The following is a 17,711-nucleotide window of genomic DNA, read 5'->3' as shown; positions in this document are numbered from 1 at the left end:
CCCCAGATGAGTGAGAGGTGGCTTGGGATTCTCTCCCTCTGCCCCCCCCCCCATGCTCTATGGGGGCAAAAAAAGATTTAAGGATACAGAGATCAGTGATGGAGCAGGGCTGATGGGACGCTTGGCGGCAAAAGGCAAGTGTGTCCTCAGAGGGCCAGGGACAGCAGCAGTGTCCAGAGAGGAGCTGGGACGGGGCGGGGTGGGGGGTGGCGAGCAGAGGCCGTGGACAGGAAGGAGCCGCAGGAGGACTGCCAGACGGGGACCGCGTGGATGGACAGCAGGGTTTCTCCCCAAAGCCACCAGTGGGTGGAGGTTTTCCCACGGGGACATAACCACGTCATTTGGGTTTGGCCTCATAAACTGTTTGTTGGTGAAGACTTGGTCAAGACTTCGTGCCACCGCTTTAAAAAATTTTTTTAAAATGTTTCTTTTTGACAGAGAGAGAGACAGAGTGCGAGTGCAGGGGGGGACAGAGAGAGAGGGAGACGCAGAATCCGAAGCAGCTGCAGGCTCTGAGCTGTCAGCACAGAGCCTGACAAGGGGCTTGAACCCATGAACTGTGAGATCGTGACCTGAACTGAAGTCAGACGCTCAACCGACTGAGCCCCCCAGGCGCCCTGGTGTGCCACCGCTTTTTCAAGAGAAGGAAATTAGGGTAGCTTGGCTGGCTCGGTCAGTAGAGCAAGCAACTTTGGATCCTAGGGTCGTGAGTTCAAGCCCCGGAGCCTATTAAAAAGAAAATACAACAAAGAGAAGAAAATTAAACTGCTTGTCAAGACGGACTTGTTTTCCAGAACCTCATGCAGAGTCACTGGCGGAGTAGCCGTCCGCTCTCCGACTTGTCTTACAGACCAGGCCCTGGTGCAGGGAAGGGTGTGTGAATCCCTTGGGACATTTCCCTTGCTGCTCGCTGCAGAGCTCAGTTTTGTGACTGGTAAATAAAAGGCGGATGGTGTTGCTTCCTGGGATAAAACAGTCTTCCTCATACCTGTACTTGACGTTTTGTATGTTTCTCCCTGGTCTGGGAGGGGCCGGCTGGTCCTTGTTAACCTTGTTATCACACGCCTGGTGTGCTGGCCCCCTGGGCCTGGAAGGAGCGGGAAGGGAGCCTGCCTCCCTGGCCACAGCTGCAGGNCGGGAAGGGAGCTGGCCGCCATGGCCACAGCTGCGGGGGAGGGTGGGGGTGGGGGTGGCGGTTCAGGCTCCCGGAAGCAAGCGTCTCTTACTTTCCTGGACTGTACCGTCTCTTACTTTCCTGGACTGTACCGTGCGGACTGCACTGCCAGGCAGTGCAGGAGCCGCCGTCGTTTGCTTGCTGTATCTGTCGTCCACACGCGCTCTGTCCGGACTCGACGGCAGGGATTTCCTTCCTCATCTCGTGACGTCTGCCGCTCACCCTGTTCTTGAAGCGTAACCCGGCCCTCAGCAAGTGCTTCTGGGATGGACTGTCCCTGATAGCTGCCCTCTTAGGACATAGCCGTTAGTAATGATTAACTCAGCAAATGGGGTTTTGAATCCTCAGTCTGTGCCTGGCATTTGGCCAGGCACTGGCGTCTGCAGCCTGTCAGCTTAGCGCTGTGCCTGCCTGAAACCCAGCAACCAGCAGAGAGACGTGGGGACAGCTGTACAGACAGTCATCTGAGGCGTGTGGCCGCAAAGAGCCTAAGAGGAAGGGGGGTCTGCGGCCTCCTGGGGAAGTAGGGGGAGGCTTCTCGGAGGAGGCGGTCTCACAGGCGTGCTGTGTCTCTTCGGAGCTTCCCCGGCCAAGCTGGGGAGAGCACCCAGGCAGTGGGGCCGCATGGCGCAGCATGGAGGGGGCGAGGGTGACGGCTCGGGGCTGCCCAGGCTGGTCCGGGGGCGGGGGGGGGCATGCCAGCTCGGGGAATTCAGGCTGATCCCGTCTTAGAGAACGTGCGACTCGGAGGCCGGCCTTTGCAGCTGGCCGCCTGGCGGGCTTCCAACGTCCACCCCGCGGCCTCCCTGAGAAGCAGGTGCTTTGTTTGTGTGGCCACGGAAGGCAGGTGGCCTGGACTGCGGCTTCTGGTTTCATTATCCCGGCGGCCCCAGGCGGAAGGGCCCGAGGGCAGGGGGCTTGGCCCTCGCGGGGTTGGTTTAAGCGTGTGTTGCAAACAGAAGCACTTTCTTGCTTTCAGGTTTATCTCCCTGAAGCCTGGCACCTTGTTGTGTGAGGTTCAGGGAACTGAGGCTTAGAAGTAGTGGGGCTTCTGAGGCACTGTCCCCCCCCCCCAACCCCCCCAGGCCGGAAGACGCCCTTGTCCTGACGTCCTGGCCCCTGGGCTCTGCCAGGCCTGCTCCGTCAACCCCCGCACGCCTTCACCGGGGTGATTCCGAGCAGGGTCCTTGTGTTCACTTGGCGTTCTTGTTTTGTGCGCCTGACTGTTCTAGGCTCACATTCCAGTCTGCATACGTGTTTTTGCAGGTACTTAGCTGTCCGTGGGGCTGAAGTAGAGAAAATTCGCATTTACTGGGCGTCTGCTGTGATCCGACGTGGGCTGTGCCAGCGCCGCCTCGTTTCATTTATTCTCAGAGCAGCCGTACCGGCGGGAGGGCAGTTGAGGCTCGGGAAGGGTAAACGCGTCCCCGCGGTGGGTGGCAGCTGGCCGGGCCACCGGGCGCTCAGCTCTGCTCGCTGTGCGTGTTTCCCCTGGCGTTGCTGGCTTTTTGCCAGTAGGACCTATCAGCATGTAGGTGGTGTTTTGGTAATTCTGGTAACTTTTGACAATGCCAGAGGTTAGCTCTTAACTGTGTGCTCAGAATGCCTCTTACCGTGTTTTCCGTTTAACTAACAAATAATGTGGAAGTCCCAAGTTCACGTACATTTGAACCTCTCTGTGTCTTCCTGTTGTGAGTCCTGTTCTTTCACAGGGTGGTGGAGTTCAGGGATTCTCCTACGGCAGGGTCTCAGGGTCTCAGAGTTTGCTGCGGCTCTGCTTGGAGGGGCTTGGGGCTGGGGGCTCAGGGAGGAGGCAGGAAATTGAGGGCAGCGGGCACCACGGGACACTGAAGTGTGTTCACGTGTGCTGAGGCAATGCCCAGACTCTTTCGGAGAATGAGCTGAGTTCTTGCTCCGTGGGTTAGAGAAGCCCCTGAGCGACACATTTATAATTTTATGTGTGTATTGAAGTCTAATTTTGCACTTCTGTTTCGTTGTAGTACCGTGTGGTTCTGCTGCCTTCTAAGAAAAATTGATCAGTGATTTACCATTGTGATTAAATAAGCCTCACTCACTGGGTCAGATTTCAAGTTTTTATATATAGTTCAGTCTATTTTTGAATTCTGCATTTCGATTCATCCCTTCACGTTTCTATTTTGGCTCCAGTGCTGCACGGGCTGGCTGGTTCCTTGGGTTTCTGGGAGGGAGGGAGATCACCCCACCCCCTGCTTTACTTCTGGTGAATTTAAAAAAAAATTTTTTTAATGTTTTATTTATTGAGAGAGAGAGAGAGAGCAGGGGAGGGTCAGAGAGAGAGGGAGACACAGAATCCGAAACAGGCTCCAGGCTCTGAGCTGGCTGTCAGCACAGAGCCTGATGCGGGGCTCAAACCCACGAACTGCAAGATCATGACCTGAGCTGAAGTCGGACGCTCCACCGACTAAGCCACCCAGGTGCCCCTTTTTTTTTTATATTTTAAAATTACTTCTGGTGAATTTGCTGTGTTGACGTGGTGAAGGGGCCATGTGTCCTGATGGGGGTCGGGAAGGCCCAGCAACCCCAAAAGGTGCTGGTTACTGTTGTTGCTGCCCTGCTTCTAGAACCTTCCACCACTGCCTCTTTGATGATGGCCGCTACCCATAGAGCGCTCTCAGAATGCTTTTCTCCTGGTACTTTACTTAATTCTGCCCAGACAGTCCAGTGCATCTGGGGTTAGAGCCCAGGAAAAGCCCCATTGGAACCCAAGAAAGTACCATTCTTTACATTGTTCCATGCCATGGATCAGATTTCAATAACCCCACCAGATTTCTTTAGTTTTGACATTCCATTTTATTTATTTTAATGTTGTTTAAGATTTATTTTTGAGAGAGAGGGAGAGAGAGCACGAGTGGGAGAGGGGCAGAGAGAGAGGGAGACAGAAGATCTGAAGCAGGCTCTATGTTGAAAGCACAGAGCCCGATGTGGGGCTCAAAGTCACAAACTGTGAGATTGTGACCCGAACCGAAGTCAGATGCTTACCCGACTGGGCCACCCAGGCGCCCCAATTAGTTGTGACATTTTAAAGGTAGAAGGTTGCGTCACCTCCACCAGGGTTCTCAGTCTCCGGGGCTGTGCTGTCCAGGCCCGTGCACCTGCCTCCCCATCATTCCCACCCTGGTCTTAGGCCAGAGAACTGTAGGCGGGTGTGTGTGTCACCGACAGCTTTGACTCTCGTCACCCAAGTCTTTATTGTAGGTCCGCGGCCTTTATTTTTCCCGTGTTGATTCTGTGCCTTCCCCGAAGCAGCCTCCGACCTGGGTTGACAGCCCCACGCTGAGCTATTCATCCACAAGGTTTGGCCCTTCTGCGGTCAGTCCCGGCCCTGCTGGCAAGTGACACTATGAACTCGAACCAGTTTAGTGGCCTCTGAGCCTTGGTTTCCTCCCCAGTAACGGGGGTGATCTGCCCTGCCTGGCAGACGTAAGTAAGGCGGCCACGTCGTGGAGGCCACGACTGTGCTCGGGTCATCGTCCTGCCTGCGGCACATGGTTTATCTTGTTTCCTATCTTGGTGGTGACATCTTGATTTGTATGCTGACTCAGAATAAGGAGAACATGACTTACCTTTAGGTTGTGAAAACATGTCCCCCCCTTTTTTTTAATGTTTATTTATTTTGCGGGGGAAGAGAAGGGAAGAGGTGGGGAGAGATAGACCCCCAAGCATACTCCCCGCTGCCAGTGCAGAGCCTGACACGGGGCAAGCTCACAAACCGTGAGATCATGACCTGAGCCGAAATCGGGAGTCAGACGCTAAACCAACAGAGCCGCCAGGCACCTGTGAATTCATGTATTTTTGACAGAGGTATTCCATTAAAAAAAAAAAAAAGTGAAAGCCAAACAGTCCTCTCTCCCTGCCTGGCCCGGTTCTCACGCCCCCAGTGCCATCTTGGGGGTCAGACATGTGACTGGTGCGGTGATGGTGACGAAGGGGATTGTTTAAGTATTTTTACCTTAGACATATGTAGCCTTTGGGTGATTGTCCCGTTATTTTATATCGTGATAACATATGCTAAAACTCTAGCTTCTGGTCCTGAATTAAAACTTGAGTACATAGGACTTCTTTCAAGGATTCCTCTGTAGAAAGGGCATCAGAACATTCGAGCTGTGCACGAGCAGAGTGGCGTCCGTAGGCTTTTATAGCCACGGTAATCATCTCCCATTTTTGTATCTTTGCCCTAGTTTCTCCGTGGACCAAGATGACTGATGGAAACCTTTCCACCTCTACAAATGGCGTAGCCTTGATGGGGATTCTGGACAGTCGGCCAGGAAAGCACATTCAGAACCTGCAACACCTGAACCTCAAGGCACCCAGATCCCTCTCGTTGCCAGAGTACGGGCCCAGGCTGAAACCTGGGCCCTTAGAAGACCGGCACAGCCTTCAGTCCGTGGACTCGGGCATTCCTACCCTCGAGATCGGCAACCCGGAACCCGTCCCCTGCAGTGTGGCCCACGTGAAGAGGAAGCCATCCGAGTCGGGGACCGTCCCCGAGCGAGCCTGCCAGAGCGCGTGCCCGCTGCCGTCCTACACGCCGCCAGCTCCGGGCAGCGCTGAGTGGGAGCGGGGCGTGCGCAAGTCGTCCACGTTCCCCAGGACGGGCTATGACTCGGCCGAGCTCTACAGCCCCGCCTCCAAGGCCCTGAACCGCAGCGACGATGTCTCCGTGTGCAGCGTGTCCAGTCTGGGCACGGAGCTGTCGGCCACGCTGTCCGTCAGCAACGAGGACATCTTGGACCTTGTGGTCACGAGCAGCTCCAGTGCCATCGTGACCCTGGAGAACGACGATGACCCGCAGTTCATTGACGTCACCTTGAGCTCCGCCAAGGAGGCCCGGGAGCCGTGCCGGCAGGACCGTGTTGATGGAACGGAGGATGGGAGTAAATCGAAAATACTGGGACCATTTAGTAACTTCTTCACCAGGTAACACCATCTTTGTCCCTGCAGGGGTGAGGTCGCCGGACCAGCTGCACGTCCTCACCGAAAACGTGGGCTTCCTGCCTTGCCGAGCAGGCCCCGTGGCATGCAGGCTGTCGCGTCTTTCTCGGTGGCCCGGGGTCCGGTGGAGTGCGTGTCGGGCTGTCGTGTGGTGATTCTGCTGTCTGGGTCCTCCCCGCCAGCGGTCACTTCCCTGGCGCACTCGGACAGCTCGTTGTCCCTTCCCGGCCTCTGAGCGGCTGTGGCTGCGGGCGATCCACGGGTGATCAGGCGCCAGATCAGCAGCCTCTGCCTTTGTCAGCCTCGTGCCCCGAAGGGCCTGCTGTGCTAATGACTCGAGCCTCCCGGGCCAAGGACAGGGTGCCCCCGGGGAGTGGGGGGGCTCGGAGCTAATAACCCACGTTTCCACCTCAGCCCCCGCCTGCGTCCGCTGGCACCCCTGGCCGCTGGGCCCCCGCAGGGCTGTGCGCTGGCATCCGTGCTGTGGCCCCGGCCCTGCTGCCACGGTGTGGCTCTCCCACTGTGTCAGGACCAGGCCACGCACATGCCCAGGCCAGGGCTCGCAGAGGACCTGCCCCCTGCTGTGCTCTCGTGGTTTTGTCCAGCAGGCGTGTGTGGCCCCCTGCCCCCGCTCTGCTCCGGGCAGGTCTGCCCGTGGGGAGGGTTCACAGGCTGCGGGTGGTGGGCGGGGACCCCTCCGTCCGTCTGTCGTCTGTCACGTGAGCGGCTGTGGACCGCCCTCCCCCCCTTGCTGTGCAGCGCTGTGAGGAAGGGCGCAGGGGCTGTGTGAGAGGGTGTGCAGGGGAGTGGCAGCCTCATTAGCTGTGCGGGCTCTGGGCCCATTTCTGTGGTCGACCCCAGCCGCCCTCTGAGCGTGTGTACTGCAGCAAAACCCACATGGGACACCTTGTGGTCCCGCGTGTCCCTCTGAGGTGCCGTGCCGGAGACTGATGTGACTGTGGGCGCCTGTGGTAGCTCACGGCTGTGTGCGTGGTGTCCGCGGGTCGTCTCGCAAGAGGCTGGGCCCCGACTTGAGGGGAGGCTCTTCGGCGCAGCTGGGGTTCCTGGGACACCTTTTCTCCGGGACGTGCCCACAGACGGGCGTCACCTCCCTAGGTAGCATCCCTAGTCCTGGAGTCCCATAGAACTTGGTGACTCCAGGACCCCTTCAGGGGGGAGCCCAGGGGCCGTGGGGGAGACGGTCGCTGTTTCTTCCGAGGCCGTGGCCCTGAAGTTGGTCGTGGTTTGGATCTGTGTGGCTGAGCTGTTCTCTTCACTCACACCATTTCCAGCATCTCCTGTTTCTAGACAGCCCCGGGGGCCTGTTGCCCAGGGCTCCCAGGACCCATCCCAGAACCCGAGAGTCAGAGTCTCAGGGGAAGGGCTTGGAGACAGGCTTGCAGAGCCACGTGCGGCTCTAGGCAGGTTTGGGGAACCCGCTTCGAAATGGGGTGGCTGGGAAGCAGCAGAGGAAAGAGCTAGGGATTAACAGACCTGCGCCCACACCCTAGCTGTGCGACCCTGAACGTGCCGCCTCCCCTCTCTGAGCTCATTTTCTTGTCTCTAAAATGGCGTTAGAAAGTGCCCAGCACAAGATGCCCGTCTTGCGGTGACGTCTGGAGTGCTCTCATCAGACCTTCAGGTGGTGGTCACGGGGCTGAAGTGACCGGATTGAGCCAACGGAGGAAGCTCTCAGGTGTCAGGTGCTCTCAGGGGCCTCCAGGGCCACGCGTGGCTCTGCTGCCCCGTCTCAGCCTGTGCCGGAGCCTCTTGTCCTCTGGAGGGAAGCACCATCCGTCACTGTGGATCGCGGCTAAAGCGGCTTTTTGTTTTTTTTTAAAATAGAAGTGTAGCTGACACGCAGCGTTATGTTACTTTCAGGTGTAGAGCGGAGGGGTTGGACATTTACATACGTTACTGAGTGACCATTGAGGTGACTCTCACTGCTGTCTGTCACCACACGGAGTTGTTCCCTGTTACTATGTTATATCCCCCGTGTTGTATGTCGCACCCTTTTGTCTGATTTAGTTTATAACCGCAGTTGGTACCTTTTAATCCCCCTCCCCCGTTTTGCCCATCCTCCCCCTCCTTCCCATCGGGGAAGGATCTGAGCCTGTTTCTGTTCCATTTGTTTTGTTTTTCAGAGTAAATGTATAAGAGAGATTGTATAGTAAAGCAACTGTTGCTTGAAAATCTTTCATAACTTTGTGTCATGGAGATTGGATGCCTCCTCTTCGTTTTATTCTTGGCTTCTTGTCTCCTTACCCCTTTAAAACTTTTTTTTTTTTAAAGTTTATGTACGTATGTGTGTAATCTCTAATCTCTACACCCATCGTGGGGCTTGGACTTCCGACCCCGAGATCAGGAGCCAGCCGGCGCACCCTCTTACTCTTTGGATGGCTGTCCCAGTATTGTGAGCCACCGTTAAGTACGTTTGGGAAGCAGGTGGCATATTAATGACAAACAGGTGAATATATGTGATACCGTGTGCAAAGTCTAGTGAGTTCTGTGCTAGGGCAAAAGTGTGGGAGAAGAGTTTCAATCTGGGGTTCCTTTGAGGGGAAAAGGGTTCCGCGCCAAAAATGTTTGGAACCCACAGAACATTTGACAGGTGTGCAGTTACAGGTGAGTCAGAGAGAGGGCCCGGTACACAGGACTGGGGGAGCTCTGTGGAGGGCAGGGCTGGGGCCAGAGCTGGCCCTTTGGGGTTTCCCACCCAGGCTTCTGGGTCCTTCTGTTTCCCCATTTTATCCCCTGCAGCCAGGCGACTTCCTTTACCCCAGAGCCTGTCTCTTTTCTTGTCCTCACGGAACCGGTTTCTAGGAAGCCGGAGGAGGAAGTGGAGGCAGTACTGTGGGAGCTGGTCCCGGAGAACAGGGCTCCGAGCAAGGGGGGGACCCAGTCACCGAGCCTGTGGCCCTGCCTGCTTGAAGAAGGCGGCTGCATAAGACAGGAGCGGAGGAGCCCCAGGAAGGCAGGCCGGCCTGACCACAGGGACCTGGCTCCCGTCGTTCCTTTGATCCGTTCTTTATCCAGCCTGTAGTAGGCCGCGCTGCCGCAGGCTCCGCCCTGAGCTGGGAGGTCCTGGTCCTCACAGCTGCGGGGGACACAGGCGGACGCGTGGGGGCGGGGCGGGAGTGCTGTCACAGGGGTGTGAGCCCGAGCCTGGGAGGGTACTGAAGCCGAGTGTGGGTGCAGGAGTCAGGCTGGCTGGTTCAGCGTGAGCTCTCCCACTTAAAAGCTGTGTGACCTTGGGGACAGATTATTTTACTCTACTGTACTCCTTTTTTTTTTTTTTCTAACATTTACTTACTTGTTTGAGAGAGACAGTGTCAGCAAGGGAGGAGCAGAGAGAGAAGGAGACACAGAGTCGGAAGCAGGCTTCAGGCTCCGAGCCGTCAGCACAGAGCCTGATGTGGGGTTTGAACACACGAATTGTGAGATCATGACGTGAGCCGAAGTTGGATGCTTAACTGACTGAGCCCCCCAGGCGCCCCTCCTCTGCTGTACTCTAGAGTGGGGCTTAAAACTGCATAAGGTTAGAGATCAAATACATAAAGCACATAGCATGCTGCCTGATACTGTGTAAGTAGTAGTTATCTATGATTCTAACGTAAACATTACCTTTTTTTTTAAGTTTACTTTGAGAGAGAGCGCACATGCTTGCATGCCCTACGTGGGAGGGGCAGAAAGGGGGAGAGAGAGAGAATCCGAAGCAGGGCCCCAGACCTACGAACCATGAGATTGTGACCTGAGCCGAAATCAAGAGTTGGACGCTCAACCCACTGAGCCACCCAGGAGCCCCATAAATATTGTCATTCCTAAAATATGTTTTTCTAAAATTTTCTTTAGCTCTTACCCTAATACTGTGCTTCAGTCAGAAGTTATTGAAGAAGTTAAGTCAGGATTTCTACACTGTTGATGCTTTGACATCATGCCCATGGCGGGCGCTGTGCTGTGCTGTGCTGTGGAAGCTGTCTGGCAGCCCCCGTGGCCTCTGCCCACCAGATGCCAAGAGCGCTTCCCAGTTGCGACAGCCAGACGTTGCCGTGTGCCCTGGGGAGGGGAGGGGAGAGAGGTGGGCCAAATCAGGGTCCCCCAGCCCTGGAGAACCACCGAGCTAGCAGGCTGTTGGTGTTGGTGTTGGTTTCCTCGAAGGAAATTTACGCACGTCCCCCGATTCCAGCAGGACCCTCGTCTTGCTGGGAGGGAGGGGCTGTTAAGGGCTCTGTGAGTCTGGGGTGTTCAGCAGTGTTCGTGTAGACGCCTGGGCAGCAGAGGGGACAGGAAGTCAGTAACACACGTGTCCGCGGGAGAAGGGCTGTTTCTGTGAAGCGAAAGGTTTAAGGCTGCTAATCTGCACTGGCCTGGAAGGTAATGATCAGCCTCGAGCGCTTACAGCTCCTTCTGGGCGGCCCTTTACACAGCTGCCCGCGGGGGTGGTCCCGGGCCAGATGCTTGGACCGCACTGGAGGCGTGAGAGGCAGCGGGCGTGGGGAGAGGGGCGGCCTGCGGGTGGTGGGAGGAGGGGTGCGCTGCACCTGGCTGTTTTCAGAGACCCTTTGGCCTGCCTCCCCACCTGGCTGAGGGCTGCTTGGGGGCCCGGTCGACGCCCCCGGAGTCGTCACAGAGGCCAGGAGATGCAGGTTTGACCTGCGTGACCTCGGGGACTCCCGTCGCCGCTGTGGTCCCCGTGTGTGCCGGGCCCATCACGCCTCTCGTAAAGAGCAGGTGCAAGACTTCCGGAAGACTTCCGTGTGAGCGAGGCTGTGGGCAGGGCAGAGACCCGGCGTGCGGATGGCGCCTCTGGCCCTGCGCTCTGCTTGTGTTGGGGTTTCACGTAAGGTCTCCCCTTTCTTAGGGGCCTGCTCCATGGAAGAATGAGAAAGCATTGTTTTTAGGAAATTACATCTTGGGGCGCCTGTGTGGCTCCGTCGGTTAAGCGTCCGACTTTGGCTGAGGTCATGATCTCGCAGTTTGTGAGTTCAAGCCCAGTGTCGGGCTCTGTGCTGACAGCTTGGAGCCTGGAGCCTGGAGCCTGCTTCCGATTCTGTCCCTCCCTCTCTCTGCCCCTCCCCCGCTCATACTCTGTGTTTCTCTCTCTCAAAAAATAAATAGACATTTTTAAAAAATTAAAGAAATCTTGAAGGCATCTTGCCTTGGAGTGAATGTATTCAGCTCAACTGTTAGACCCTGTTAGATCTGGGCTTTGAGGATCTGATCATTCGGGAGGGCGGTAGGAGCCGTGCTGAGGACGGAGCGTGGTCCTTGCTTCCTTTTTCGAGAGGCGAGTTTGTTTCCCGATGGAGTAGATACACTTGAGAGACTGGCACGGGGGGTGGGGGGGAGTGGGTAGCAGGTGGCATCTGGAGCTTGCTCGGCCCACTTCTCAGCGCCATGGCTTGGTTGCCGACCTTGATCTCCGCCGCCACAGGAGAGAGTATGGTGGGGTAGGTGGATCCTGCCGGTGGGCGTGTCCATCCTCCTGGCCACCTTCCGTCCAGGCCAAGTCCCTTCTTGTGGCAGCCAGAGTTAGGAGTGTGTGTGTTCCAGCCCCTTGGACCTGGGGTTCTGGATGGGAATTGGGTCCCATTACGAGCAGTGTGAGGCAGAAGGAGGCGGAGGGCATTGTTCTTCCCAGCCCCCTGTGGCTGTTTTCTCCCCAAACACCAGCGACAGATGTGCGGGGGCCTCTCCAGTGTGGGTCGGCCGGGGTTTGTTTCCTGGCTGTGCGAGGCAGCCGTGGTGGAGGGGGTGGCAGCCACGGTGGCGTCGCAGTCCAGCTGCATTCTTGCGTCCTGTGGTTCCGGCGGCTGCATCGATGCAGGAGCAGCGCAGGGAGCTGTTCCTGGGGCCCCGGCTTAGGGCCAGCTCCTGGAGGCCTCACACAGGTTTTGAAATCCTCTGAATCCTTGAGTTAGATCCCTTTCTGCTCGAAATTTGTGGAGTAGTTTTTGTGTCCTGCACTGAAAGCTGATAGATTTAGGCGAGTGCCATAAGTCATTCTTTGTCGTGGGTGAGGAAGCCGAGGCCGGGGGCGGTTCAGCAGCTCAGCATAGCGATGAGGCGGCGTTTGGGTTTCTGAGCTTCGGTTTCTTGTCTGGGAAATAGAAAGACGTCCGCCTGTCGCAGGGAGGAGGTAGATGGATGGGAAGCACCAGGCACCTAGGCGGCATCTCACTGTTTGATATGTTTATTTTTTCCTCACCGTACGTTTCTGTTACTTTGACTGTTTTAGAATTAGCGTGTTCCCTTGCTGATGTTCCCGGTGGCTTTGAGCTGATGTTCGGGTTCACAGAAAACGGCTGCTGGTGTGGGGTGCGCACCGCTGTGTTACCTGGGCAGGAGCTCTGGCTGGCGTTGCCTTGACCTGCCAGCATGTGGTCGTGGGTAAGGCAGGCACAGCTTCTCTGGGGCTTAGTGTCCTTGTTTGTAAGGCACCCACCTTATAGAGCCAGGGACAGGAAAGTGACCCAGGTGCTGAGCTCAGAGTGCTAGGCAGCAAGGGAAGCCGGAAGATATGAGCCTGGGCAGACGGGTGCTGGAGGCCACCGTGTAAGTCCCTGTGCGGTGTGGTGACGGCTTGAAGAGAGACATGAACACGGCAGCAAGCCCCTGGGGAAGTCCAGAAAGAAATCTGGGGGCTGAGAGGCCAGCACAGGGTCGGGACAGTGTTCCTTAGGCAGAGGGATCAGCACAGGTAAAGTCCTGGGAGCAGGAAAAGTTCTGTGTTGCCGGGAAAGTGCTGTGGCGTGAGGTGCACAGGACGGGGCGCAGAGGTTGCGGAGGTGACCAGAAAGGTGTGTGGGAGCCTAGATGGGGCAGGGCTTTCAGGACCGTGTTTAGAGCCAAGATGCAGAGCGGACGGTGAGATACGGGTCTGCACGGTGCCAATGAACTGCCCTGGGGAGAGGGGGCGGGCTCTGCGAAGCCTTCCCAGCAGCTCCCCCCCCACCCCGGGATGCAGGCTCTGTCCGCTGTGAGTGCGTGTTCTGCGCCACACCCTTGACCTGTTCTCCAGCGCTGCAAGGCCCTTGGGTGGGGCCTCTCTGCCCGCCTGGCCGAGCTGGGACTTGAACATTTACTGGCCCAGCTCCAAAGTCCCTGCTCTTTCTATACAAGATGCACTACCTCTTTTTATTTTTTAAAATTTTTTAATGTTTTTTTTAATTTCTTTATGAGAGAGAGAGAGAGAGAGGGTGAGCAGGGGAGGGTCAGAGAGAGAGGGAGACACAGAATCCAAAGCAGGCTCTAGGCTCTGAGCTGTCAGCACAGCATGGGGCTTGAACCCACGAACCATGAAATCATGACCTGAGCCGAAGTCGGACGCTTAACCGACTGAGCCACCCAGGCGCCCCACACAGTGCCTCTTTTTAAAAACTTACTTATTTTTAAGTAATGGCTCTGCCCAACATGGGGCTCAAACTCACCACCCGGAGATTTAGAGTCATATGCTCTCCTGACACCACCCCCCCCTCCTGTAACATGGGGGTGGGGACCTGGGGCTGGAAGGCAGGAGGAGAGATGCTGCAGGCAGAGGTGCGGTGTGGAGCCTGGAGGCACGGCCCTGGAGCAGACAGGTGCACTGCGCAAGGGCAGGTGGGAGGAGATGACAGCGGGTCAGAGCGGTCAGCTCTGTGGGCCTCCATCAGGGCCCAGAAATTCCTTCGTGGGAGGGGGGCGTCGTGTGTGGGCGGCTGACCAGGCTGTTCCCTCCGCGGTGCTTGAGTTACCCAGGCGATCCGCCGTGTGGGAGGGAGGCTGCGGTCAGTCCTGAGTCCCGAGGCCTTCCTGCGCGGCTGGGGTGGGGACAGGGCCGGCGACGGGCCTGGGCGGCCGTGAGCGGGGGAAGCAGAGAATTTAGCAAGGCCCCTAGTTGGTGGATGACACGTAGTAACAACCCCCGTGAGGTGTCTCAGCTACTCGGACCATTGTCCTTTGTGCCGTGAGAGTCTGCACGGGCGCGCACTTAGCCTGGGTCCCCTGACCCTGTCTTGCCCCCACCCCCAGGTTTTCTGTTCCTCTGTGCAACTTCTTGTGCCAGGCAGATTTTCAGCAGCTCACCCCCTTGGTTACGGGATGCCTGCCTGCCTTCTCCAGCCACTGAGTTATCCGGCGAAGCCGCTACACCCGCCNTCGCCGGTGCCCCGACTCGAGAGGTGTCTCCGGCTCCAGGTGAACTTCACGTCCAGGTGGTTCTCCCAGTTTGGAGAGGGTGCCGCAGATGGTGCCCGTCCGCAGACACGGCTGCCCGGGAGCCACAGGAGGCCCGCTGTGCGTGCGGCCACGCGGGGGCTGTCGGGGGAGCCCGTGTCACAGCCGTGCGTGCGGCCACACAGGAGCCGTCAGGAGAGCCTCCGTCAGCAGCAGGCTGTGCGCACAGGAACCACTGAGGTCTCTGTGCATGTGCTGCCTGCCTGTGCTCGGCTGTGCTTCGTGTGTTTCCTTTTGGTAGCAGATCACAGCTGTAATTTATTGACTGCCCGCAATGCACCAGGCACCGTGCTAGGCCCTTATTTATTTATTTAAATTTTTTTGTTTATTTATTTTTGAGAGACAGAGCATGAATAGGGGAGGGGCAGAGAGAGAGAGAGGGAGACACAGAATCTGAAGCAGGCTCCAGGCTCTGAGCTGTCAGCACAGAGCCCGATGTGGGGCTCAAACTCCTGAACTGTGAGATTATGACCTGAGCCGAAGTCGCCACTTAACCACCTGAATCCCCCAGGCGCCCCTGTGCTAGGCCCTTAGATATGCTTCTGATCATACGTTTTCCCCAAGAAATATTTCCGGGCACGTGCCACGTGCCACGGTACTGTTTGAGGTGCTTGGGATCCATTTGTGAACAAGAGGAAGACACTTGTCCTTGAAGACAGTCTCGTGGAGGGAGGTGGATGATACCCCAGACGCAGGTGGGACCCAGACGTTGGCAGGGGTCAGTGCCATGGGGAAGATGAGGCAGCAGAGGCTGGAGAGGGTGGGCTATAGAATAGGCTGGTCAGTGTAGCCCACCGACGGGGTGCCCTTTGGGTGTATGGGGGGCAGAGACTTAAGCAAAGACGAAGGAGGGGAGGAAGGTGACCAGGCAGACACCTGGCAGAGCGGAGTCACAGGCAGGGGACGGCCCAGGCCGGCTGGTGCAGTACAGGGACAGCACAGAGACCTGTGTAACGGACGGAGCGAGCGAAGAGGGCAGAGGTCAGGGCGAGAGGACCGCCCCTTACGGGCCTGTAGGCCAGTGTAGGGCTGCCTTTGACTCAGTGAGGGGGCAGCTGTGGAATTTGAGTGGAGGAGATGCACTAGTCGCCTGCTAGTGTGCTACATAACAGATGACAAGTGACAGGTATTCAGTGGATTAAAACAGCATCGGTGGTCAGGTGGAAGGGGTCTTATAGGATAAAACCAAGGTCATGGCCGGCGGATTGGGATCTAGAGGCTTGAGCGAGGAATGTCTGGGTCCAGGGTCAAGTCTGGTTATTGGCAGAAGTCAGCTCCTTGTGGATTTAGGACTGAGTCTGGATTTAGGGCTGAGTCCTCAGATCCTTGATGGCTGGGGGCGGCTCCCAGCTCCCAGATGTTCTCACGTTCCTTGCCATTGTCCCCTGTGTCCTCAAAGCCAATAATGGAGAATCTCCCGGGTGTAGAATCCTTCTCACACTTTGAATCTCTTTGGTCCAGGTTTGAGCCCCCGTTGGTTTCTAAGGGCTCACTGATTAGAAAAGGCCAGCCTCGCGACTGTCCTATCCCGTTCATAGTTTATGCCCACAGTGAGGGGGAGGGGGGTGACATGGGGGCAGCGTGGAGGGACTTCGAGCCAGAGCCAGAGGAGAGAAGTGGCTGACAGCAAACGCAGATGGGAGTAAACCCATGGGGAGACAGCTGGAGGAAGAAGTGCTATGAGATTCTTTCTCTTTTTTTAGTTTGGAGAAACAGGTGTTTTTGTTTACTGTTAAGAACCACCTTGGGGGCGCCTAGGGGGCTCAGTCAGTTAAGCGTCCAACTTCAGCTCAGGTCATGATCTCCCGGTTCATGGGTTCGAGCCTCGAGTCAGGCTCTCTGCTGAGAACTAGCTCAGAGCCTGGAGCCTGTTCCAGATTCTGTGTCTCCCTCTCTCTCTGCCCCTCCCCTGCTCACGCTCTCTCTCTCTCCTTCAAAAATAAATCAACATAAAAAAAAAAAGAACCATCTAGTAAAAGAGAGGGGGTAGAGCACATGTGTGATGCACGTCCCTCAGTGGCCTCTGAAGGAGCGGGAGCTGGTTCTCATGCAGGGAAACTGGGTGGAACCATCTAGATTAACAAGTGGCAAAGCAGGGGCGTGGGCAAGGATACCAGAGGGTAGTTGTGGTTGTAGGGGTCTGTGGAAGTCCTCGCTTCCTCTTGCTTTAGTGCGTGGGGGCTGCTTGAGTGTTTTCAGTGCTGCTTCATTCTTTTTCTGTGTGTGACCGTAGATTCTTCATTTTACCATATCTCCTTTTTTCAATAGACTTTATTTTTCAGAGTAATTTTACGCTCACAGCAAAATTAAGCAGAAAGTGCAGGGTTGGTGTGCCTGGCTGGCTCAGTCGGTAAAGCATGTGACTCTTGATCTCGGGGTCATGAGTTCAAGCCCCACGTTGGGTGTGGAGCCTACTTTAAAAAAAAGAAGAAGAAGAAGAAAGTGCAGAGTTCCTGTATGATCGCCATCTGCAAACACAGGCACAGCCCCCTCCGCCCCCCATCATCCACATCAGTGAATCTGCATGGACGCGGCATCCTCACCCAGGGCCCCCAGTTCGCATCAAGGTCACCCTCGCTGGTGCGCCTTCCGTGGGTCTGGATGAATGCAGAGTGACATGTATCTGTCATTTTCGCATCACACAGAGTAGTTCTGCTGCCCTAAACCCGCTCCAGGCTCTGCCTGTGCACCCCTCCCTCCCCAAGTGCCCCTCCCTCCCCAGGTACCCCTCCCTCCCCACGCGCCTCTGGCACCTACCTATCTTTGTCTTGTCCAGAAGGTTATGTAGCCTCAGTCATAACAGTGTAGCCTTTTTAGATTGGTTTCTTTCACTTACTAAGGTGCATTTAAGGTCCCTCTCTGTCTTTTCATGCCTTGATGAAGCTCGTTGCTTTTTAGCCCTAAATAATACTTCACTGTCTGGAATGGACCCACCTGGTTTTCCATTCATTTCGGTTGCTTCCAAGATTGAGCTGAGCCATTACGAAGAAAGCTGCTGTAGATACCCGTGTGCAGATTTTCGCATGGACGCAGGATTTCAGCCCCTTTGGGTAAATGTGAGGAGCCTGATTGCTGGATCGAATTTAAGCGTATGTTTACAAACTGCCTTGCAGCCGCCGCCCCACTTTGCATCCCACCCGCAGCGAGCGAGCTTCCTGCTGCTGCAGGCGGTGGCTTTTCCCGTGAAGTCGGAAGCCTTTTCCCGTGAAGTCGGAAGCCGGGTCCTCTGCTGACTGGGAGGATGAGGATGTGCCGATGGGGTGAAGGAGGAGGTGTGACGAACGGGGAGGTGAGGAAGTCAGAAGTCGTAGTGGTGGTGGCACAGGGGAGAGCAGGCTGGGGAAGCCAGACT

General features: G+C 56.4%; 1 protein-coding gene across 1 annotated transcript in view; it reads left to right on the top strand.

The window, feature by feature from the left end:
- The window catches only part of TBC1D14 (TBC1 domain family member 14), a 110,440-nt gene that overhangs the window by 4,596 nt on the left and 88,133 nt on the right, over positions 1–17,711 (top strand). The window contains exon 2 of the mRNA XM_077750551.1: positions 5,392–6,130. Coding sequence (XP_077606677.1) covers positions 5,409–6,130 — 722 coding nt within the window. The 5' untranslated portion in view covers positions 5,392–5,408. The remainder of the gene's footprint in view (positions 1–5,391; positions 6,131–17,711) is intronic.

Source organism: Crocuta crocuta, unplaced genomic scaffold (genome assembly GCF_008692635.1).
Source record: "Crocuta crocuta isolate KB4526 unplaced genomic scaffold, BGI_CrCroc_1.0 scaffold179, whole genome shotgun sequence".
NCBI lineage: Eukaryota > Metazoa > Chordata > Mammalia > Carnivora > Hyaenidae > Crocuta > Crocuta crocuta.
Note: the sequence above shows the minus strand (reverse complement) of the source record. Positions and strands in the feature narration are given on the sequence as shown.